General features: G+C 46.9%; 1 protein-coding gene and 1 pseudogene across 6 annotated transcripts in view; one reads left to right on the forward strand and one right to left on the reverse strand.

Annotated features, from left to right (window-relative positions):
- Positions 1-254: 254 nt before the first annotated feature.
- Positions 255-21,509, reverse strand: ZNF202 (zinc finger protein 202). 4 transcript variants are annotated; one of them, XM_081541440.1, is made up of 7 exons: positions 21,429-21,509; positions 6,306-6,795; positions 5,469-5,679; positions 5,028-5,116; positions 3,975-4,104; positions 3,313-3,432; positions 255-2,612 (listed from the first exon to the last, which is right to left on the reverse strand). In XM_081541440.1, exons 4-7 carry the CDS (start codon positions 5,076-5,078, stop codon positions 1,618-1,620), a joined length of 1,296 nt encoding a protein of 431 aa, XP_081397566.1. In that variant the 5' UTR covers positions 5,079-5,116; positions 5,469-5,679; positions 6,306-6,795; positions 21,429-21,509; the 3' UTR covers positions 255-1,617. The 4 variants fall into 4 exon arrangements, with proteins under 4 accessions (XP_081397566.1, XP_081397565.1, XP_081397569.1 ...); XM_081541439.1 differs by having other exon boundaries at positions 6,302-6,795; XM_081541443.1 differs by lacking the exon at positions 5,469-5,679.
- Positions 20,807-23,437, forward strand: part of LOC145526237 (large ribosomal subunit protein uL30 pseudogene) — a 36,381-nt pseudogene continuing 33,750 nt past the window's right edge. For both annotated transcript variants that reach the window (XR_014068794.1, XR_014068793.1), the window contains exon 1: positions 20,807-20,939. The product of XR_014068794.1 is annotated as a large ribosomal subunit protein uL30 pseudogene, transcript variant X2 (transcript). The remainder of the gene's footprint in view (positions 20,940-23,437) is intronic.

Below are 23,437 nucleotides of genomic sequence, written 5' to 3' on the forward strand. Positions count from 1 at the left end.
AAAGCCCTAGGAACCAGGGATCTTGACTGCCAGTGCTCCTTTTTAAACATTTCATATGTGCATGCTTCCAGGAGGACAATGGAGTTAAAGCCAGTCAGCTGGAACACCATCACTGACCAGAACGAGAATCCCCTTTGGTGAGCTCTTGAGCTTGAGGCTCTGTCATCCCACTACCCATGCTCTTTGGGTGAAGACTGGTACACAAGAGCTCAAGAAACAGAGCAGAAGAAACCAGGCACAGAAGACAGTCTCCCTTTTCATGCTTTAATCCCATACCCTGTGCTCCATGGATGGAGGGAATGGTCTCCCCAGTCCTGGCCATGCCCACGATCAGCGCAGGTGAGGTTCATAAGTATTCAGCCTCAGCTCCACAGAACCTCTACCAGACAACAGAGACCCTTGGACCATGAGATCCTATGCTTTAGTTCTTACATGAAAATGAAATCATGTAAGAAAAAGCAAACAATGCTGACATGAAAGCCATTTACTCCTGGTAAATTCTTCAGGGTCCCAGGTCTCCCTGATGTCAGAGGGTGAGGTGGGGAGGATGAGGGTGGGGAGTCAGAAGAATAGTCTGGATGGCCTTGGTCAGCAGCAACAGCTCTTTCTTAATTTTCCCATAATTTGAGCTCAGATCTTCTCTAGTTCCCTTCATGTAAATAAAGGGAGCCTGTCCATCATGATTCTACAATTGTTAAGAGTGCCTTTGTCAGCTGATACCATCTCAAAAATCCCCTCACAAACCCATGTGATGAGGATGGGGTGGGTGGGCTTGTGTGTACGTGGAAATGTAAATGATTTTACCATGATTTTAATCAGGCTTTACTGAATCCCTCGGCACCCAAATGCTACATCCCACTTGTGGGAGAATAAGTGCCAGGGACAAAACCAAGAAACTGGGAGGCCCAGGCACGAGCCTTCTGACAGGAGAAACACCCACGAGGAAAGAGGCTGCTGACTGGGCCCCCCTTTCAAGCAGTGTCTGGCACCTGGTGTCGTTTTGATCTTGGAGAGGAGAGCAGCCTGACGAGGTCTACATGAAGCTGCCTTCACGTTTCTGCCCATAAAATGCTACTCACACCTCTCCCCAGAGTCAAAGGAAAGTGCATGGTGAGGAAGTGAACCAGTGAGAGGTTTGTACAGGTAACCTGTGGGGTGAGGCAGCGCCGTCTAGACGAGGTTCTCCTGCCCTGACTTCAGGGCTGTGTGCTTTAAGGTTTGAGCCCAGGGAGGACGGCATCGTAAAGGCTGGTCCCTCACCAACCCTGAGGATTGGTCCTGGGCCACTTCAAAGTTGAGGCTGTTAAATCCTCTTCAAGATGGCAGCAAGTATAATAAGCCCAACCTCTTGGGTCTTCGACTCCCCCTGCTTCACACCCCGATGCGGAGGCGGGAGCATTTTAGCCAAGGAGAGGCCTCATTTCAGGCGAACTTTAGGAAGAATGTCTCCTCAAGGTGTACAGGAAGGCTGAGAGGTTCTGCCTGGGGCTAATTTAGCTAAGGGAAGGTGTCATCAGACTTGGGCAGGTCAGGCAGGCGCCCTAGACAAGAGGGCCTCTCCCAGCCCGTCCCCGAGAGAGGACCTGCGAAGGCAGGTGTCCCCACGTGGGGCCCTGGCTAGGAGGCCTTTTGTGAATGGGTCCTCTGGTGCCTGATTAAGTGGTAGCCTCTGCTGAAGCTCTTCCCGCAGGTAGGGCACGTGAACGGCTTCTCGCCTGTGTGTGTCCGCTGGTGCCTGACGAGGTGGTCCCTCCGGCTGAAGCTCTTCCCACACTCGCCGCAGCGGCAGGGCCTCACTGAGGCGTGTCCCCGCAGGTGCTTGGCGAAGGCGGCGCTGTGGCTGAAGCAGCGCCCGCACTCGCTGCACAAGTACAGCTCCTTGGCCGCGTGCGTCTTCCGGTGGGCCAGGTACCGCCTGTGGTCGCTGAAGTCCTCGCCGCACTCCCCGCACAAGTAGGGCTTGCCTCCGAGGTGGATTCTTTGGTGGGTGGTAAGCACGGATTTCTGGCTGAAGCTTTTGCCACAGATGGTACAGAAGAAGGGCTTTTCTCCCGTGTGCGTCCTCTGGTGCCTGACGAGATCGGAAGTCCAGCGGAAGTGCTTCCCGCAGTCCTCACACCTATAGGGTTTCTCCACGGGTGGGGTTCTCCCGGCCTGGACCAGAGGGGCAGCCTCACCCAGATTCCTCCGGTTTAGTGGGTATTTGTGAGGAGCGTTCATCCTGTGTACCTTCTGGTGCCTGGCGAGATGGGAGCTCCGTGTGTAGCTCTTCCCACACTCCATGCATTTATATGGCTTCTCTCCCGTGTGAGTTCTCAGGTGTCGAATGAGGTGGGAGTTACAAGTGAAACTTTTTCCACACACAGGACAGTCATGATGTCTCCCTAACAGTGGGTGGATGGGCATGGTTTCCTGAAGATTCGTTGAACTATTGACTTGAGAAATCTTTGAACTGAATCTTCTTTCATTAAGTCTACCAGGATCATCCTCAAAGACTATTTCCCAGTCTGGAGTTTGGTGAATTTCTGCATCTCCTGACACAGACCTGTGTGGATCCTCCAAACTCAGATCTTCTTGCTCAGGACAATCCTCCTCATCGTCACTCCTGTCTCCTGTAGAAACAGAGAGGAGAAAGGAGGAGATTACAGAGGTAGAAGGTATGCTTTCTGCACAGTGGAGAGAGTTTTACACTGTTGTGAGAGGGCAAGACCATACAGAGAGAAACTCATGTTTCTCAACTACAGAGCCTGGAAAAAAAGAAGTAACTGGTCAACTGAGTGCCTGTTGTATGCTGAGAACTTTCTTACATGTTATCTCATGCTGGCAACAGCCTTCATGTGGACAAATATTATCATCCTCCTTTCACAAATGTGGAGGGACTTCCCTGGTGGTCTAGTGGTTAAGAATCCACTTTTAAATGCAGGGGACATGGGTTCAGTCCTTGGTTGGGAAACTAAGATCCCACATGAAGTGAGGCGACTAAGCCTGTGCACCACAACGAGAGAAGTCTGTGCAGAACGAATGTGGAGACTGGGGATCAAGAATTTGTGTAAACGCTTAAAAAATAGTATAGCTGCAATTCCAAAAGTTTTCTTTTTTTCCTGTCACCATTTTGTACTACAGAACCCTGAAACCATGACAGGTGTGAAGAGGGGAGAAAAGAGAGAATGTTTGGCTTCAGAGGGAGACAGTAGTGTTGGCTGAGCCATTAGAAGAACCAGAGAGAAGGGCTCTCCAGAGGGCGAGGGAAACATGTAGCAGAGGAACTGCCAGCCAGGGGGTGGGGGTGGGGCAGATCCCGTCACTCCTCACCTGTGTAGGTGAAACTCAGAATTTCTGGCTCTTCAGGCTCCTGAGGCTCTGGGACATCTGGGACCAGAGGCTCTTCTTCTCTGACATGGGAGATCTCGTCTAGTCTGGGGATTGGAAAGGCTGCTCAAGAGAGGGAAACAGGACATCACGATTGGCTCAACAGTCCCCTGTGTCAAGAGCAGATCTTTTCTGTTCGGTAGACTGAAGAAAAATCCCATAGGCAGGCCATTCAAACCTTCCGTCTCTTTAGCTTGAGCCCCTGACGGGAACTGTGTATCTCTTGCCTTTCACCGGCAACTCAGTAATCACACAACTGGCTGTGTTACCCTCTTTTCCTATATTCAAGTAAGTAGAATACTCCAAACTTCTATTGCTTGCTTCAAAACTGATATGCTTACCTACTCACACTAAACTAAAACTCACACTAAAACTATATTACAGCTCTATTTTCTTGTTAGAGGTTTCCAACTACTTTCTAGGCATTTTCTCTTCCCTTTAATTTCGAAAGCTATCATCTTCTTCAGCTGTCCTTTCATGTCACCGGTGGGGTCAGCGTAAGAGAAGTGTAGTACGTACAATCGAAGGTCTAAGACACCCTCAGTTTCCAACAAGAGGAAGATCTTTGTGCTCAGGACACTCTAGAAACACGTGAAATTCCTTACACAGGGAGACCATGATTCCACAGTCATCTTCCAAGACATATTCCCCATAGAACTCTTTCTGGGTTGGATCCAGATCGCTCCACTGGTCCTGGGAGAAGCACACGGCCACATCCTTGAAAGTGACCAAGCCCTGAAACAACACAAGGATTCCATTACAATGTGATGCTTCATGGAGCCTCATATCTAATTTCTGGAATGAAGGTCATTGGTACAGGCACAGTCCATCCAACAGACAAACTCAGACGGGACACCTGGTTCCTTTCAGGACACCTGTGTTTCATTTTCTGTTGCTGCTTCCCAAGTTTCTCCTCTTGCAACTGACCCTCTTCCTGTTCCCTCCAATCCAACCACTTTGCCTCAGCACCAGACTACACTGTTCTTCCTGAGGATATTATTTACAATACAAGAAAGGTTTTGGAAGTCATCATTCTAATGTTACCTGTATCTCTGCAAAAATTCATCTTTTCTAGGAAGTTCTTCCTAACTGCCCTTTCCTAATCATGTACCACTTATACAGTCTACCTAGCATCAACAGGACTTCCCTCTTCAGCTCTACAATCTAAAAACAAGAATGAGCTCTATTCCTTTATTCTCCAGCCATTCAGCTTAGTTTCAGGGCTCCTGACCTGGTGAACTCTTCATGAATGGCATGGCCTGACTGAATGAGTCCCTAGAAGAGAACAGCAACCAAAATCAGAAATCGATTTTGCAGGCCAGTCAGTCACCCTTACAAATGACTATCAAGTTTATTTCTTAAAATCAAAAACAAATCCAGGTTTGACAACTTCAAAGTTGTACCAGAGTTTTCCCAAAACAACCCCATTTTGTTAGTCCCTCAGGTCAGTGGCAAATCAAGAGGCTCTGGAGCCTGCATATCCAACTAAGATGTTGTCCGTGAGATGCAGCTCCTCCCCTTCCAGACACATGCAGAACTCAGGGCTTAACCTGGCAATGGAAAGTGGAAGCCTGTGTCCTGTCTGACCTGTTCAGCGTATGCCTAATGCTCAGTGGTTCCTCGAGTTCCCTGCGGTGCAGACGGAAATGAGGGCGCACCTGTGACAGAGCAGTGAGAAGGGCGACCATCTCAGAGTTTCCAGGGTTCATCTCTTCAGGAAGGGCTGGGTCCTGGGGCACTGGAACCTCTAAGAAGACAGGAAGGCGAGATCAGTCACGTGCAAGGCAGCACTATAACCAGCAAAGAGCTGAGCATCCCCCATGGTCTCTGGTGGGAAGGATGGGGTAGAGACACTGGCCTAAGAACAGTTTGAATCACCCCAAAGTGGCCACCTATAACGTTATGGAATGCCAGGGGAATAACCAAGAGTTCTGCTGTCCACAGTGGCCCTGTTCTCGCGAGACTATGGCTAGTCCCACCTCCTCTCAATACCCTGTGTCCTGTGGCTTCCTCCACTCATGCTCTACCAGCCTCCCGGTCTGAGAGCAACACCCCCACCCCTCACTCAGCCGTGACCCCGCTTCCTGCGGGCTTCCCACCGCTCTCCTGCAGGGGCTGGAGCTCCGACTCCTGGCACGGGGTCTGCTCTTCTGCCGCCCCCAGATCTGGGCTCTGTGTGGTCTCCTCAGGGAGCTCCTCGGGGGTCAAGGTCTGTGCAGGGTCCTGCAGCTCACTAGGTGACCCGGGCTCTGCTCCTGGAGGCACTGTCTCCTCGGACAGGACTTCCTGGCCGTGAACATGGACAGTCACCTGGGAACAATTCCAACTTCCAGTCACCGCTGAGTCAGGATAAAGTCCTGGGTGTCATAGGCTCACATCAGGAGAAGCTGCCATCAGAAAACTCCCAGGGGGGCCCAGGTGAAGAGGGGAAATCCAGTCCCCCTGGTGTGTGCGAGGGGAAGCTCAGGTTACTGTCGCCAGAACAACGGGCGGGGGGACATTCAGATACTGCCCTGCTTTCTTTTTTCCCTCAACCCTGCCCATCACTGGGGCTCTGAGGTACCATCCTTCCCATCACCCTCTCTGCTGTCTTAGGAGGGGCCTCTTTGACTGAGGGGCTGAGAACCTCTGGGGAAGTCACAGAATTCTACCCCCTAGGAAAAGGAGGTTCAATACCCAAAGGGAAAAGGAAAGCAGTATCACCCTTGGTGCTGAGGCCTCATAGACGGTCCCCAGGCAGGTGTTTCAAGAACCAGGAAGTCACACACACACACACAAACAAACACACCCACTCTGCTGCCCCATGGGGCGTATGGATCTAGGTGCAGTGCAGGGCCAGTTAAGTTTACAGGGTGATTTCTGTGAGCCCTAGCCATCCTTCCAGCCGGTAGACCCCCTCCGCATCACACAGATCAGGACTCCCCCTCCTCACCCACCGCCTTGGTCTCCTGGGCTGTTTCTGCAAACCCTCCACCAGGGTCACGGCCTCCTCGCCGCTCTCGGGCCGTTGGCCCCGCACCCAGCTCTGCAGCTCTCCGGGCAGGACGGTGAGGAACTGCTCGAGCACCAGCAGCTCCAGGATCTGCTCCTTCGTCCTCCGCTCTGGCCTCAGCCACTGACGACACAGTTCTCGGAGTCGGATGAGGGCTTCCCGCGGGCTGGCTGCTTCCTGGTAGCGGAAGCGCCGGAAGTTCTGGTGCGACGTCTCAAGCACAGGGTCGTCCCTCTGTGAGACAGAGTCCGGCTGACAGGGGAAGTCGTCTTCCAGTTTCACCATGAGAATTCCCTCGTCTTCCCAAAGATCCTGGTCCTCCGGTTCCAAGGCAGTAGCCATTGTCTGGTTCTGGGGTGGCCTCACACCATCGAGAGCTCACACCGTTCCCCCTCTATCAGCCTGTGCGCCTCCAGGAGTTTCTCCCAAGGGACCTGGGGTAGCGAAGTGAAGACGGACAACAGGCTAAGCATGAAGGTACGCACAGGAGTCACAGTTCTGAGCTCAGTCTTAATCCTGTACATATAACACTCCCAAACTCAAGTTCCCTTTCCTCTAATCTCTGTAACGGACTCCGTACATAGACCTAATTGGAATAGGGTAATCTGTACCTGAAGGTATGTTCTCCCATTCCTTATCCTAGGCAAGGGTCACACCTCATACAAAAACAGAAAAATGCTGCATTTCTATTTCATAAAATCCGCGAACCTTAAAGGAAAATGGTAGGAGAAAGGACACTTAAAACTGCCTGCTAAAAATGTGGTATTGACCACCACCTGTTTTACAAACACACACACTTGCTGACTTATACATGGGGATATATGTTCCGAGAAGTGACACATCAACAGGCCTGAAATAGAGAAGAATTAATGGAGGTTCAGTGAACTGCATCACACTCCGTTATCAATTTCTTCTGTAAAGTGGAGACTCAGAGATTTGAGGGGGAGGACTGTAAGAGGTAATGGTGAGGAAAGCCACAGAAACAGCGGCTGGCACACAGGCACCCCCTGAAGTGACCCTCCTCTTAAGATGTCTTTAATTGGGAGAACTACAGACCCTCAATCCTGAATGCTGAAAACTAAATTCATGATTCTTACCCCCAAATCCACCCCTCTTCCTGATAGCCTCTGTTGGTTGAGATCATCACTTTGTTAAGTAAACATTCAACTTTATAATCTTTAGGTTCAATGTTGATTCTTCCCCATTGCTTATAGCTCATTAAACCAGTTCTGCCTCTTAAGCTTTTAAGTCTGTTTCCTCCTGCTTGGGCCCTCACCTCTTGCCTGGACTACTTCACCTCTTGCCACGACTTCCTTATTGGGAGTTCTGTAGCACTTGGCTATGAGCAGAGTGCAACAAATTCACCAGCTGAGCTTTTGCAGAACACAGAATCACACATTTTTCTGGACACTCTGATTCAAGTCAGTCTAGGCAACTGTATCTTTAAGAAATGCTACATATGGCTCTGATGTGCATCGTGGTTGAGAAACATCTAAGGCGTCTATGGTAAAGATTGCGAGTCCCCGAGTCAGACAGCCAGACTGTCAGGGTTTGAATCCTCGCTCTACTGTTTATGAGGTGTGGCACAATGGTCAATTTTTATCCTCCTTCTGCCTGTTTTCCCATTTCCAGAATGGAGGTAGGGATGGAATCCATCTAACAGGGTTACTATAAGGAGTATCTGTGAAGTGCTTAGAAGAGCGATGGTTCCCCAATGTTAACTATTATCTTTCTGAATTATAGTTACAATGGCATCACCCAACATTTAAAAATAGTCACTTTGTAAGTAAAATCAGTTCTAAAATCCTTGGCATGGCACATGAAGCCCTTAACAACTAGCCTCTGTTTACTTTTCAGGGCTCATATCCTCCCCTTTTCTCTGTGGCACCTGCTATAATTAATGCCTGCTCACCTCCCTACAGTAGGGTGTCTTTACAGACCTCCAAGTCCCTAAGAGTCTGTTCCTTATGCATGTAAAACTCCCACCCCCAATGCTGCCTGTGTGCTCTTATTTCTTCTTCATTTCCAGGATTTGCAGGTTAGGTCTTAATCATTTTTCTGGATTACTGCAGCTGCCTCTACCTGTCTCCAGGTTCATTACCTTTAAGTTACCATTCATCGTTATCACCAGAGTGAGTGCTCTTCACAAATCTGGTCCTGTCCCTTCCTTATTTAAGATCCTCAATCACTCCTCTCTGTCTTGTAACTGAAATACGACCTTCTAAGGATTATGTATTAGGTTGACTTTCATCTCGTTACTCTTCTGCCTTCCTCTCCTAGCCTTTCAAACACACACACAAACACACACAGAGTGCATGTAAAGCACACAAAAGCTCTATGCTCTTTGTCCTCTCCACATGCAGTTCCTTCAGATTCTTGACCCTTCACTAGGTTAAACTTGTCTTTCAAGACATAGATAAGGCTTCATGTTTTCTGAGATGCTTTCTGTGAACCCATTCCCTGCCCCTTAAGCATGGTTAGGAATCACTGCTTCCCTAGCTATCTGAGCACATCTGTATTTCAAATCTGCCATATCACACAGCCATCACATATCTTTCCTGTGAAACTTCTTGAAGTAGGGAACTGTGCTGTGATGAATCTCCAATACCCATAAGAAATTGCACAATAAATGCATCTAAATGAGTAAGTCTCCACTTTGAAGTTTCCTTCCTACATTAACAGGATGAAAGTCTTTTCCACTGTAAGTTTCTATTCTCTTTTATTCACCAAATCTTGTTAAATCTATGTTCTAAATCTTTCAAATTCATCCATCTCATCTCCTCTGCCATTCCTTTAGTCAAAGCTTGATGACCCACTAACCCCTACAACCAGAGGCATTTGTGTGGGATGAAGTACCTGGTTCAAACCTCACCAGTGTCCTCCTGATGGCTGCCCCCACCACCACTCTCCATGTGCAACCTGAGGGGTTCTTCATTTCCCCATCTTTTTCTGCTTCACTACAACTGCCCTTGGAGAAGGAAATGGCAACCCATTCCAGTGTTCTTGCCTGGAAGATCCCATGGACAGAGGAGCCTGGTGGGATACAGTCCATGGGGTTGCAGAGTCGGACACAACTGAGTGACTAAGCATACATGCACAATTGCCCCAGGTTCACCTCAAGGTCAGTAATCCACTCTTTTAAAACTTTTTGACCACACCACATGGCAATTGAAGTCTTAGTTCCATGACCAGGGATTGAACCCACGTCCCTTGCATTGGAAGGGCAGAGTCCTAACCACTGGACCACCAGGGAAGTCCTAGCAATTCATTCTTAATAGCTGTAACATGCTGTCTAATGTGCAACGCTGCCCATTAACAACCAAATTATTCATTCTTAAAATCTGTATCTCAAAGCAATTTTCATTTAGGCTCACTTCATTTTTCCATTACCTGAAAACATGTACTATGTAATTTCATGGTCTGTTCTAGAAAGTTCCATAATTAACAGATCTCCCTGGGCTAATTTTCCTATGTATTAAATCTGCTCTACCTCATGGTTGTTTTTCTTCCCGGGCAGTTTGTAATTTATGCTTTTGCCCATTTCCTTTGGGAGACTGAGAGCCCTAGGTTATAAAAGTGAGCCCTCTGAATGAAATTTCATTTGCTTCTACCCAAGTACTAGTGGTTTCAATGATCTTAATTTCTCAGAGTATTCCTGAATCATGCTGACAGTGTGTTATTTAGGCCTAAGCCTCTGACCCAAGGCTATGAAGGCCTACACTTCCCTTGCCTTTCCGCGTGATCAGCAGACACACTTTCACAGGAGTGGCTCTTCCAGGCTCCGGGCTGGCAGATGGTTCAACTCCATATTCCTCCCCTGTCCCCACCAGTCCTCCACTCTCATATCTCATTGTTGGGAGTACAGGTATTAGAACCCCAAATACTATAAGCCTTTATTTTGGTGTGACATCTCCTTGGGCTGTGGTGGAGTCAAGAGTGACTCCCTCCTCTAGCTTTTATTTCTGGAACCTACACATTTACCTTTAGCTTTGGGGAAGGGAGGTGGATGAGTGCCAGCATCCCAAAATGGGCAGGAGCCATGTCCACGTCAGTTCCACCTGCAATACTTCAGTAAGGTCTGAGTTGTTTTTTGTTTTTTGATGTGGACTGTTTTTAAAGTCTTTATTGAATTTGTTACAATATTACTTGTTTTATGTTTTGTGGGATCTTAGCTCCCCGACCAGGGCTTGAACCCGCACACTCTGCACTGGAAGGTGAAGTCTTAACCACTGGACCACCAAGGAAGTCCCTGACTAAATTTCCTAACATATAAAATCAGCCAACAGCTCTACACTGTCCACAGGAGAAAATGTGAACTCCTTACAATTCGACTCTCGAGGCCCTGCAAGACCTGGCCCCTGCCCATCTTTATTCCCATGACTGCTCCTCCACTGTACATTGCTGCCTGCATATACAGCTCTCTTTTCTATGCCCTCACTGGGTTTTTGTTCCTGATGCTGTTGACATCCTTGAAATACCCTTTCTACCCTCCTTACTTGGTCAACTCTACTCATCCTTCAGACCTGCTTTTCCTGGACACCTTCCCTGGTCCTCCCAGACTGTTTCCATAGGAACCTAGACCCTGTATCACAGCACACACATATATCTACTTTATGCATGGTTAAGAATTGTTCACACTATTTAATTCACCAGATCACGAAGCTCTAAGGACAGGGCTGGACAGCACCCAGCTCAAGGCTGTCAACAGCTTCCCAGGAGAGACTACGGTTAAGTCTTTTTAAGTCTTTCTCCAGAAGGACAGATCCAGTGTCTTATTAATTTTTATCCATTCATTTGTTCAGCAAACTGTGTGCTAGACAGATGGATAAATAAGGAAAAAACACTTGTTATTTGGATTGTGAATAAAACAGAATACTCTCAGTGGTTCCTGAAGTGAGGAAACCACAACTCATCACAAGGAATCTTCAGGTTGCCCTGGGAGAATCCACATATAAGTCACAAAAGCTGTGTGTTTGGAAAAGAAAAACAAAGTTATTTCCTCTGAAGATTTGAATCAACTTTAATAATCACAAAACCAGACATCAAGTAATTTAATGCAACTACAATGATTGATTCTTTCAAACTGTGGTAAGGGTCCCTCGGATAGCAAAGAGATCAAACTCGTCAATCCTTAAGGAAATCAACTCGAATATTCATTGGAAGGGCTGATGTTGAAGCTTCAATCCTTTGGTCACCTGATGCGAAGAGCCAACTCACTGGAAAAGACCCTGATGCTGGGAAAGAATGAAGGCAAGAGGAGAAGAGGGCGGCAGAGGATGAGATGGTTAGATAGAATCACCAACTCAATGGACATGAGTTTGAGCAAACTCTGGGAGACAGTGGAGGACAGGGAAGCCTGGCGTGCTGCAGTCCATGGGGTCGCAAAGAGTTGGACATGACTCACCAACTGAACAATGATGATTTACCAGGACAATGCCCCCCACATCTACAAGACAGGGGAAGAATTTGGTATTGATACACAGGGTCTCCAACTTAATGAAGGGATTTCTATTATTAATATCTTAAAAGTCCAAGAACGTCCCTAGCAAAGCCGGCCAGGAACTCTCATTGTTTTCATGTAACACAGTCCACAAGATTCCCTATTACAAAGTCTATGTGCTATGACAGAGGGTGCTGCTCTTACAGGGCTTTGCTTTCCCCAAAAAGAGAATATAATAGCACCACATAAAACCTGATTTATTTGCTTATTTTGTATTTATTTTGGCAGACTAAGAAGATGAGATGGAGGCAAAAGGTCAGCAACAGTGGGGACTTCCCTGGTGGTCCAGTGGCTAAGAATCTGCTCTCCTAATGCTGAGGGCCTGGTTTCAATCTCTGGTGGGGGAACTAGATCCCACATGCCACAACTAAAGATACTGCATGCTGCAACAAAGAGCAAAGATCCTATGTGTCACAACTAAGACCTGGCACAGCCAAACAAGTGAATAAATATTTTTAAAAAATCAGCTAACAGCAGAATGAGGGGAGGCAAAGCTGTCCTTGTTGGGGCAGGAGATGGGAAGGGAGGAGGTGGGCAGTGCTGTGGGAAGAGTACCAGATTCAGTATCCAGAGATGTGTGTCCGGGCCCACATCCCTATGAACATGGGGTTTCCTGAGACAATGGACACAAGAGTGCTTGTAAAGGGTAAAACTCTCTGCAGACAACCACGCCCCTAATACATAGGATTCACTGAGGTCTGTGAGAGCTTACAAACTAGTGTGCTGTGCAAATGTTACACGTCAGTACTAGAGACAGAAAATGGACATTGTATTTTATCCTGCCCTTTATGGGATGGGCTACCCTGCAAGTCTGCCTAGGAAATCGTTGCCTTTGCTATTCTAATGCATCCCATCAGTGTCTGTCCTTGGAATGGCTCTACGGTGATAGCTAAAAACCCAAAACCAGGATGCTATAGAGAGACCTTGAGGCCAGGTCAAAAAAAGTGAAAGACCTGGTTTCAGAAGGCTTGAACATGATGTCTGCAGAGACGCTTCATGAGCCTTGGCCTGGGCAGGCCACATGACCTAGTCGCTTCAGTGTTTCTAAGATGTCTGGGGCAAGACGGGGGAGGAGAGGTGGAGAGGCAAGATCTTTCTCCCATCTTTGGTCCAGCTGTCTCTGTCCCTGAGTGAGTCCCATGTTAGTGAGCTTCCCAGGTGGCTCGGCTGGGATAGAATCCACCTGCTAATGCAGGAAACACAAGAGACACGAATTCAATCCCTGGGTCAGGAAGATCCCCTGGAGGAGGAAATGGCAACCCTCTCGTATTCTTGCCTGGAGAATTCCATAGACAGAGGAGCCAGGCTACAGTCCATGGGGTGGCACAGAGTCAGACACGACTGAGCACACACGCACGCATGCACACACACACAGACCCAGAGGCCAGTGAAGGCCCTAACTCAATCCTACAGACAAGAACAGAACACTACAGGCAGTGAAAAGATACCTGGGTCTCTAGCTTAAAATGTTACTACTATGTGGGTGGCCTGTAGTCCTACAGCATCTACCTAAAGAGAGATAGGATCTACTGGATCTATTTACCGGCAAAAAATCTTCAGAAGAAAACAGTGATCAGAGGTTTGAATGATGATATTCAGCTGATACTTAAATCCCTCCCGTCCTCCCTTCTCTGACTGACGCAGGCCCAGAGCATAGAGATGTGAATGTCTGCTCACTGGGGCTAACCAGACCTTGCAACTGCTCCTCCTGTTGTTCTAGAAATCAGCCAATAAAGATTGTTCACTGCCCTTTACCACTCCTGCACTGTTCTTTAAAACTTAAGATTACCCACTAAGATCCTCCTACTGGAAAGATTCTTCCAGTTTACTGTTAGTTATCCTTATTCTAATGTCTAACCACACTCTACACATAATGGTTAGGGGCTCTGGAGCCTTAGTCTGGACCCCTCTCCTCATTTATTAGCCAGGGGATACTCCTTAAACCTCAGTCCAAATTTCAGAATGTGGCCAACACTTCACACCTCACATGGTTGTTTAAAGGATAAATGAAGTAACACACTGAATTGCTCAGCACAGAGCTTGGTATATGGCAGATGCTCCATATATTCTGTTCTCTTTCCTTCAAATAACTTTAAATACTTTTGGGAAGAAGGCAAGATTTAAATGATAGGCAAAAGTCCTTTATTTCATCATAATTCCAAGAAAAAAATTTAAATGCACTGATTTAAAATCTTGGTCTGTTTGCTATTAAATGTAAAGTAAAGTGTTTAGGGAGTTTTCTGTGCTTCCCTGATGGCTCAGATAGTAAAGAATCTGCCTGTGATGCAGGAGACCCAGGTTTATAATCCTGGCTCTGGAAAATCCCTGGAGAAGGAAAATGGCTACCCACTCCAGTATTCTTACCTGGAGAATTCTATGGACAGAGGAGCCTGGCGGGCTACAGTCCCTGGGGTCGCACAGAGTTGGATATGACTGAGTGACTAACACAAGGGAGCTCCCTGGCAGTCCAGTGGTTAGTCCGATTTGGTGCTCTCACTGCCATGGCCCAGGTTCAATTCCTGGTTAGGTAACCAAGATCCTGCAAGCCACTCAGTGCAGCCAGAAAAAGAAAAAATAAAGTGTTAAACCAAGAGGAGAGTTCTTGCTTTGAAAGCACTTACAAGCGAAGATTAAACAAGGTCCTTGGGACACAGACAGGATGAAAACTTAAAGATAGATTCTCCTGCCTAAGACCACGTTAGCAACGCTTGTACTTAAATCACAGTTCTGTCCCCTCCCTTCAACAGGAAGAGGCAGCCTGAGGCAAATCCAGCGCGTACAGGCATACCCCATTTTACTGCATTTCATCTTTATTTATTACGCTTCAGAGATAATGTGGTTTTTTTGTTTGTTTCATTTTACAAATTAAAGGTTTGTGGCAACCCTAGATGGAGCAAGCCATTTTTCCACCAGCATTAGCTCACTTGATGTAATTACATTTTGATAATCCTTGCAATATTTCAAACTTATTTTTATATTTGTTATGGTGATCTGTGATCCTTGATGTTACTACTGCAATTGTTTTGGAGCGCCACAAACTGCACCCATATAAGATAGCAAACAATCAATAAATGTATACTTTCTGATTGCTCCACTGACCAGCTAGCTGTTCCCCCATCTCTCTCTTGTCCTATTCCCTTAGACACAATAATATTGAAATTAAGCCAATTAATAACCCTACAGTGGGCCCTAAGTGTTCAAATGATAGGAAGAGTCACATGTCTCTTGCTTGAAATAAAAAACGAGAAATGATTAAACTTGAGGAGGAGGGCATGTTCAAAGATAAGACAGGCTGAAAACTACGCCTCCTGTGCCAGTTAGCCAAACTGGAAAGCAAAGATAAAGTTCTTGAATAAAACTAAAAGTGCTACTCCAGGGAATTCATAAATATAAGAAAGTGGTGAAAAGTTTTAGTGGTTTAGAGAGAGGATCAAAACAGCCAATTCAAAGGATTGTTGAATCCTTTGAGCCAAACCTTCATCCAGAGCCAAGGCCCTAGCACTCTTCACTTCTGTGAAGGCCAAGAGAGGTGAGGCAGCTGCAAAAGAAAAGTCTGAAGCTAGGAGAGGTCAGTTCATGAGGTTTAAGGAAAGAAGCCATCTCCATAAACATAAAGTGGAAGGAGAAGCTCCAAGTACTCATGTAGAAGCTGCAACAAGTTATCCAGCTCTAGCTAAGAAAATTCATGAAGGTGGCTACATTAAACAGCCTATTTTCAATGTAAACAAAGCAGCCTTTTACTAGAAGAAGTTGCCATCTGGAACTTTCATAGCTACAGCGTGCGTATTCAGTCATGTCTGACTCTTTGCGACCCCGTGGACTGTAGCCCACGAGGCTCCCTCGTCCGCGGGATTGCCCAGGCAAGAATACTGGAGTGGGTTGCCGTTTCCTACTCCAGGGGATCTTTCCAACCCAGGGATTGAACCCGAATCTCTTCTGCTTCCTGCACTGGCAGGCGGATTCTCTACCACTGCACCACTGGGAGGCCCTCATAGCTAGAGAGAAGTCAATAATTGGCTTCAAAGCATCAAAGGACAGGCTGACTCTCTTGCTAAGGGTTAATGCAGCTGGTGACTTTCGGTTTAAGCCACTGCTCATTTACTATTCAGAAAATCTTAGGGCCCTTAAGAAAGCCCGGGTGACACCACATCTGTCACAACATGGCTTATTGAATACCTTAAACTCACTGATGAAACCTATTTCTAAGGAAAAAAAGACTTCTTTCAAAATATTACTTCTCAATGACAATGCACCGGGTCACCCAAGAGCTTTGATGGAGATGTACAAGATTAATGTTGTTTTCATGCCTGCTTACACAACAACCATCCCATAGCCCGTGGATGAAAGACTAATTTCGACCTTCAAGTCTTACTATTTAATGGCAAGAGAACTAGAATCAGAAATGGAGCCTGAAGATGTGACCGAATGCTATAATCTCATGATAAAACCTTCATGGGTAAGGAACCTGTTCTTACGGAGGAAAGTGTTTTCCTGGGATGGAATCCACTCCTGGGAAGGTGCTGTGAAGACTGTTACAATGACAACTAAGGATTTAGAATATTACACAGCTTAGTTGATAAAGTAGTAGTGGGGTTTGAGAGAAATGACTTCAGTTTTGAAAGAAATTCTACTGTGGGTAAAATGCTATCAAACAGCACTGCCTGCCACAGAGAAACTGTTTATGAAAGGAAGTCAACTGATGCAGTAAACTTCACTGTTGTCTTATTTTAAGAAACTGCCACAGACACCTCAACCTTCAGCCAACAGCAGCTGGATCAGTCACCAGCCGTCAATATCAAGGCAAGACTCTCCATCAGCTGAAAGATTATCATTTGCTGAAGAGTCAGATGATGGTTAGCATCTTCTTTTTTTTTTTTTTAGCAATAAAGCCTTTTAAAATTGAGGTATATACATTTTTTTAGACATAATGCTATTGCATACAATTGATTACAGTACAGTGGAAACAGAATTTTTGGGGAAACCAAAAAAATTCATGTTTTTACTGTGGTGTCTCCTTTATTGCAGCCATCTGGAGCCGAACCTGTATACCCAAGATGGCCTCTGAAAACCTAACCCAGAAGGCAAAAAAAATGAAAGGGAAAAACTTCACAGACTTCTTGCCTTCTAACACATCATGATCAGTGTGCTTCAAACCATATTTAAAAACTATTTAAGACGGTCTTGCCATTTAATTTTTTCTGCCTTCATTAGACTCAACGTATAAAGACATAAATATCTCCTGCCCCCAAATTTTGTAGCCTTTTGTGGTTAGGATCAAGGTCTAAAAATGTAATTGAGAGGAAATATAAACATGAGAAATGTAAATAAAGCTATAAAAATCGCAATAATTCACTTTAGTTTTAATTAAAGTGTTTCCTATAGGTAGTCAAAGCTATGGTTTTTCCAGTAGTCATGTATAGATGTGAGAGTTGGACTATAAAGAAAGCTGAGCGCCGAAGAACTGATGCTTCTGAACTCTGGTGTTGAAGACTCTTGAGAGTCCCTTGGACTGCAAGGAGATCCAACCAGTCCATCCTAAAGGAAATCAGTCCTGAATATTCATTGAAAGGACTGATGCTGAAGCTGAAACTCCAATACTTTGGCCACCTGATGCAAAGAACTGACTCATTTGAAAACACCCTGATGCTGGGAAAGACTGAAGGTGGGAGAAGGGGATGACAGAGGATGAGATGGTTGGATGGCATCACCGACTTGATGGACAAGAGTTTGAGCAAGCTCCAGGAGATGATGTACAGGGAAGCCTGGTGTGCTGCAGTCCATGGGGTCACAAAGAGTCAGACACGACTGAGCAATTGAACTGAACTGATAAGTACGTCCACATGCCCAGGAGACACTGCTGTCCCACTGTTGACAGTTCTGCCTTCAGAGGTAGACAACCTGTGTTCTTCCTCCTAGAGATGTATCATCAGGGACAAGTCACATCAACTTATCCTGAAGATGGGGATGATTTTCTACCTAAAGGTAGAGAGCTGGATCATTTTGAGAAACTATCCAGCTTTTTGATGGTAACAGAGGAGGAGCTTTGAGGGTACAGGGATATGTGGCCTCTTTATTGAGTGCTTGAGCCATCATTTATTAGCCTGAAGATAGTGAGAGGAATTTACTCAAGAGTTGAGAAGGGCCAGAGGCCAAATACAGGTTGTGAGTCCAGAATTAAACATCCTGCCACCATGAGCCTAGTGGTTAACCTCCAATATGAAGCTAGGCTTTTAAACCTTGCAGGTTTTTACTCAGAGGTGGTTAACAGCCTGAATAAAGCAGGCCAATCTATATGCCACCGTTTAAAACCGAACATCAAAAACTAATCTGAAGCAGGAAAAAGTTGACCACCCAAGCTGACACCCACCCTGATGAGGGCAGCAGCTTTTATCCGGCAGCCAAGAGTTAAACTAGCCAAATGCATTTAATTCACTGCAGTGAATATGGTCAATGTCAATCACATAAAGGAACCATTATTTAATAAAGGAAAAAAAAAAGGATAATATATTTTGTAAACATAGCCTGACCTGCGGTGTAAATATGGATAATTCAGAATAGTTACTTCAAAAGTCATTCACTATTTTTTAATTAATATTCTCTGTCAAGATACTCCCTGCTCTATATCTAGATGACTTCCTCCTGGCTTTGCTCAAGGCTCCCCTCCATATGATGAAATGATGAAGGATGGGACCCATGCCTGCTAGACCAGAGGAATCGGAGTAGTACCAGGTTTCCACTGCAGACTACATCACGGTCCTAAAGTAGAAGTAATCACAGGATGCCATTTTTGTGCTGTTTAGTGTCTGTCTCCCACTGTAAACCACATCCCTGAAGGCAAGGGCCTCCTTATATACTTTGATAGTTCTAGTTCCTAACAATTTGGCAAATACTTGATTTAAAAAGATGCTCAATAAATGTGTGATGCATTTAATTAAGTGGCTCACCTCTCTTCCCTCAAATTGAATATTCAGTTACAGTTCAGAATCAGTGGGTACCAGGGCTTCTGGGGACAGTTACAGGAATTTGACATTAGCATTTATTTCAATCTCCTGGGGAGAATCAGGTGGCATAGTCATACTACTTTGTTACAAAGAATTAGTGGAGAGAAACTTCTTCAAGGAGAAAGGCAAGGGATGAAGTTCATTCAGCCCAGAAATATCTACTGAACATTAATTGTGTTTCCCACACAATTCAAGGTGCTGGGCAAAGAAAGTTGAAAAAAAGTACAGGCCCTGATCCGAAAGAATTTAGTTAAAAAAGAGCAGGGACTTCAATATACTAGGAACTCACAGCAAAACTTGAGAATATGGGTATAAGCTATATGATCAAAATTAAAGCTCCTCTTAAGAGAATTAAGAAAATCAAGGGGAAAACTCAATATTTCACCATCAATTCAGCTTAAGATAATGCTGCACTTGGAGTTTTTTTGAAGGACATTTTCTTAACTTTACAAATGAAAGAACTCAGACCTAAGTGGTTATATTACCCACACAAGATCGTGTTACTAGTTTCAAGCACAGAAGTGCTCACACACAGCTCTTTTGATGCTCAAACCACTAGGACGTGTGAAGAAGTTTGGTCAAAGACAGTGGTTCTCATTGTGAGAAACCCAGATCAGCAGCGCCAGCACCAGAGGACTTGTTAGAAATGCAAATGATCAAGCCCCAGCTCTGACTTACAGACGTAACTCTGAGGGTGGCTCCAGTAACCTGTGGGCCTTCCAGGGGATTATGATGCTTGGTAAGTCCAAGGACCAGTACCAAAAGCAAAGGAAGGAAATCTAAGATACAAGCAGAGGGCATCCAACCTTTCCAGTGTTGCCCAAATGTAAAGGCAGAAAAGTGTCTAGGACCATTATATGTTTTGCTGCTGCTGCTGCTAAGTCGCTTCAGTCGTGTCCGACTCTGTGCAACCCCACAGACGGCAGCCCACCAGGCTCCGCCGTCCCTGGGATTCTCCAGGCAAGACCACTGGAGTGGGTTGCCATTTCCTTCTCCAATGCATGAAAGTGAAAAGTGACAGTGAAGTCGCTCAGTCGTGTCCGACTCCTAGCGACCCCATGGACTGCAGCCTACCAGGCTCCTCCGTCCATGGGATTTTCCAGGCAAGAGTACTGGAGTGGGGTGCCACTGCCTTCTCCGATTATATGTTTTACGCCTCTGCCAAATAATTGGAAAAAAAATGTTATAAACCTGTAACTTACCTCATCTGTATAGTTTATAATGCTCAAGAATCCCTCATTTAGTAGTAAACCTCAATATGCCCTTGAAATGACTGTCTACTGAAATATAGTATATATAGAGAGTGCAAAAGTGGTACAACAGGAGAAAAAAGGGGGAAAGACTAGGAATCCCAGGCGTTTGGTCCTAGGAGGAAAAGTTCCCTTCCTCCCTCCACCCCTGCCAACCTTCTTACACGGGACAGTAAAAGCAGAAAGTTACCCAAGACAAATGCCTACAATCCCTAACCGCTCCCCTGTCACGTATCTCCAACTAACAAGCCTCCCATGGCTGCCCCACAATCCTTCCTAAGTGGCTTTCTGGCTCAAGGCCCACAGGGCAGCTTAGAAGAGAAGTTGGAGGGATGAGCCTCTCCACTAGCTTTCCTTGTGGCTTCTGAGTGAGGCTGCCCTGGGTGTCACCAGCAGAATGTGGTCAGAGAAAAAGCAACAGTTGAAGTCTAGCCTCTAAGTAGACCCTGGATGTGCTAAGATGTGGGAGCACCCCAGGACCAAGGCAGGCAGGGTTATCAAAGTGACCAGGAAAAAAGAACATCCGTGTCCAGAAAAATTAAAACCTGGCTGACAACTTTCTGAGAAAACGGAGCAAATCCATGGCAGACAAACTAACAAACTTTTAGTGAAACCAGACAAAAAGCCGGGCCCGGATACTCCCACTGAGGGTAGCGGTGGTGCCCAGAAGTGCCAAAACTGGCAACTAGGGGTTGGGGGAGGGAAGTTGCAAGTGAAGACAGCAGTCACTGGCTTGAGAGGAGGTTCGGGTCGGTCACAGTGAGCTGAAAAGGCAAAGACCAGATGGTCTCCAAAGCCTCCGATGATCACGGGTGATAAAATCACAGGTGAGTGTATCTGCGTGTGTTGCAGCGGAGTTAGTGCTTGGCAAGTGATGGGGCTCGCCAGGACAGGGAGCCTTCGGGAGGACTGCTCGAGCCAGGTGAGAGGCGGGGTGAGAAAAAGCCGCCGGAACTGAAGGGGCCTCGACCACTCCTCCCTCGGTTTCAGGGGAAGGGGGGCCGTTGGCGCGGAAGCAACGGGAGGTACGAACTAACTGCGTTTCTGCAGGCCTCAAGAGGGGGCGGAGGGCGGTGGCTGCAAAGAAAGAAGCATGGATCGCCATCCACATCCCCGGAGGCTCTAGCTTCGGCCGCCAAGACACACGGGGACCACCACGCCTCGGCCCCCTCCACGCACTGCCGCCACCCCTTCCCCAGGACAGTACGATTCCCCCAGGGCTCCAGGGGGGCGGGGTCTCCGACCCCTCCCCCTCCTCGCCGCTTAGCCCCGCTCAGCCCGCTCCGGCCCGGCCCGGCCCAGCCCCCAGCACTCACGGCTCCAACAGCTCGGGCGGCTCCTCCCCTGCCCCGGCTTCTCCCCCACCCACTCCCGGCAGAGGCAGCACCGCCGGATCCGAGCCGCGCGGGGCCCGGCGGATCGGAACACGTGGGGCCTTTGCGCCCGGAACCGGAAACTGCCCTTTGCCCCGCCTCCTCGCCGCGCTGGGGCCTTTCTAGGCTGTGGGAGGATTACTTGTTTCTCTGTGCCCCCTAGTTCTAGGAGGCTTCTTGTTCGCCGGGACGCGAACCCGACAGACCGCTTCCGACAGACCGCTTCTGTCCAGCTCTCCTGCCCCGCTCTGCAGGGGGACAGGCGATGGGGTTGTGGGGGTAGTGAATTTACACTCGTGCCCTTGCAGAGGGGGCCTCTTTTTTCTGTTTCGGCTGTTTGGTTCGTTTTAATTTTGATAACTATATCTTTACCTGTTTTTCTTGATTCCCCGCCCCACCCCCCTTTCTTTGCATTATCAGGGAAGCATGGTAGAAAAGAGCAGTTGGGGGCTTGAATACCGCCTCTTGTAGCTGCCATCAGTTGTAGGGATTCGGACAAATCCACCTCTGAACCTCAGTGTCCATCATCTTTAATGGGCCAAATAATACTGTTACTGTAAGGGCTACATGGTATCTCGTCTGTGAACTGATTGGAGCTTAGTAGAATCTTGGTGCTCTGCTGCTTAGCGGCTTCAGTCGTGTCCAGCTCTTTACTACCCCCGTGAACTGTAGCCCTCAAGGCTCCTCTGTCAGTGGAATTTTCCCGGCAAGAATACTGGAATGGGTTTCAGTTTCCTACTCGTTTTCTGTGTACGCACATGTATGTGTGTGTTCATGTTGGAGTCCTCAGTTTGCCATTTTCTCCTAGTGGTGGGGCCAGTGTGAGGAAAGCAGGAGAGACGCCATCTTAAAGCAAGATGTAAACGGCCTGAACCCTGCCCAAGAGTGAGGAAACCATTGCCAATGAAAATCGTATCTCCTGGAGACTTCCCTTCCTACAGATGGCAAACGGATATTATAGCTGAGGTCAGGCTGCCTCTGTTAGATTAACCATGAAGTCATCCCCTTTTGATGTAAAATCATTGTGTCTTCCCGCCACCACCCCCGCCCCCCTCACCAGCACACACATGGTTTAACCTTAATTGTTTGTTCTCCTAGCACCTACTGTAAAACTCAGTCATATACAACAAAGAGGTTGCTAACATGTAACCAGTCATGTGGGGGGCGGGGGGCGTGGTATAAAACTGGGCCTCTCAGAAACATCAGGGTCCTTGTTCGGAACTGATTCCCCTTGGACCTGCTGGCGTAATAAACTGTACTCCACTGTCTTGAGTGTCCTCCGAGGTGTGTTTTGCGACTCTGGAGTCCACAACATTAGCAAGGGATCTTGGACATCTGTTCATAGTGCATACATTTCACCCTTATTCCTTCTATCTTTCTGCATGCCATTCCACAGTCTGAATAGCCATTCGCCTAGTGATAATATATGTTGTTTATAATTGCTATCATGGACAGTGTTATGTCAGTCTGAGTGTGGGTTGGAAAAGAATTTCTGGACACAGAGTATTTCAGAAGGGGGTAAGTTTATTAAGAGCAGGGAGCAAAGATAACGAGGGCCCAACAAATGCAGCGGGCGTACCTCATGACCAACCAGAGAGAGCCAATGCTTTTTGTGGGTTAGTAGCCAATATTTATAGTCTCAACACGAAGAAAATCCTGCTGGGAGGATGGCATTAGGTGATTGGTTAGGGTGGGTATTTTTGCCTAATATAAAATACCAGGGGCCAGGAAGCTGCCTGGTAGGGATCAAGGGTCTTTTGTCAACTGTTGCTATGGGGCTCATTCAATTCCAAAGATAACCTTGGTGCTGGGCCCTGCATCTGTGGCCTTGCTATGGGACTCCACAGACAATACTGTAATAAACATACTCTACATGCATTTATGCAACAATGTCACTAGCATTCTCACAAATGCTGAGAAATGTATACACTTAATAGCTGTGTATGAGAATC

Source organism: Giraffa tippelskirchi, chromosome 11, assembly GCF_054371585.1.
Source record: "Giraffa tippelskirchi isolate mGirTip1 chromosome 11, T2T-mGirTip1v1.2.pri, whole genome shotgun sequence".
Classification (NCBI taxonomy): domain Eukaryota; kingdom Metazoa; phylum Chordata; class Mammalia; order Artiodactyla; family Giraffidae; genus Giraffa; species Giraffa tippelskirchi.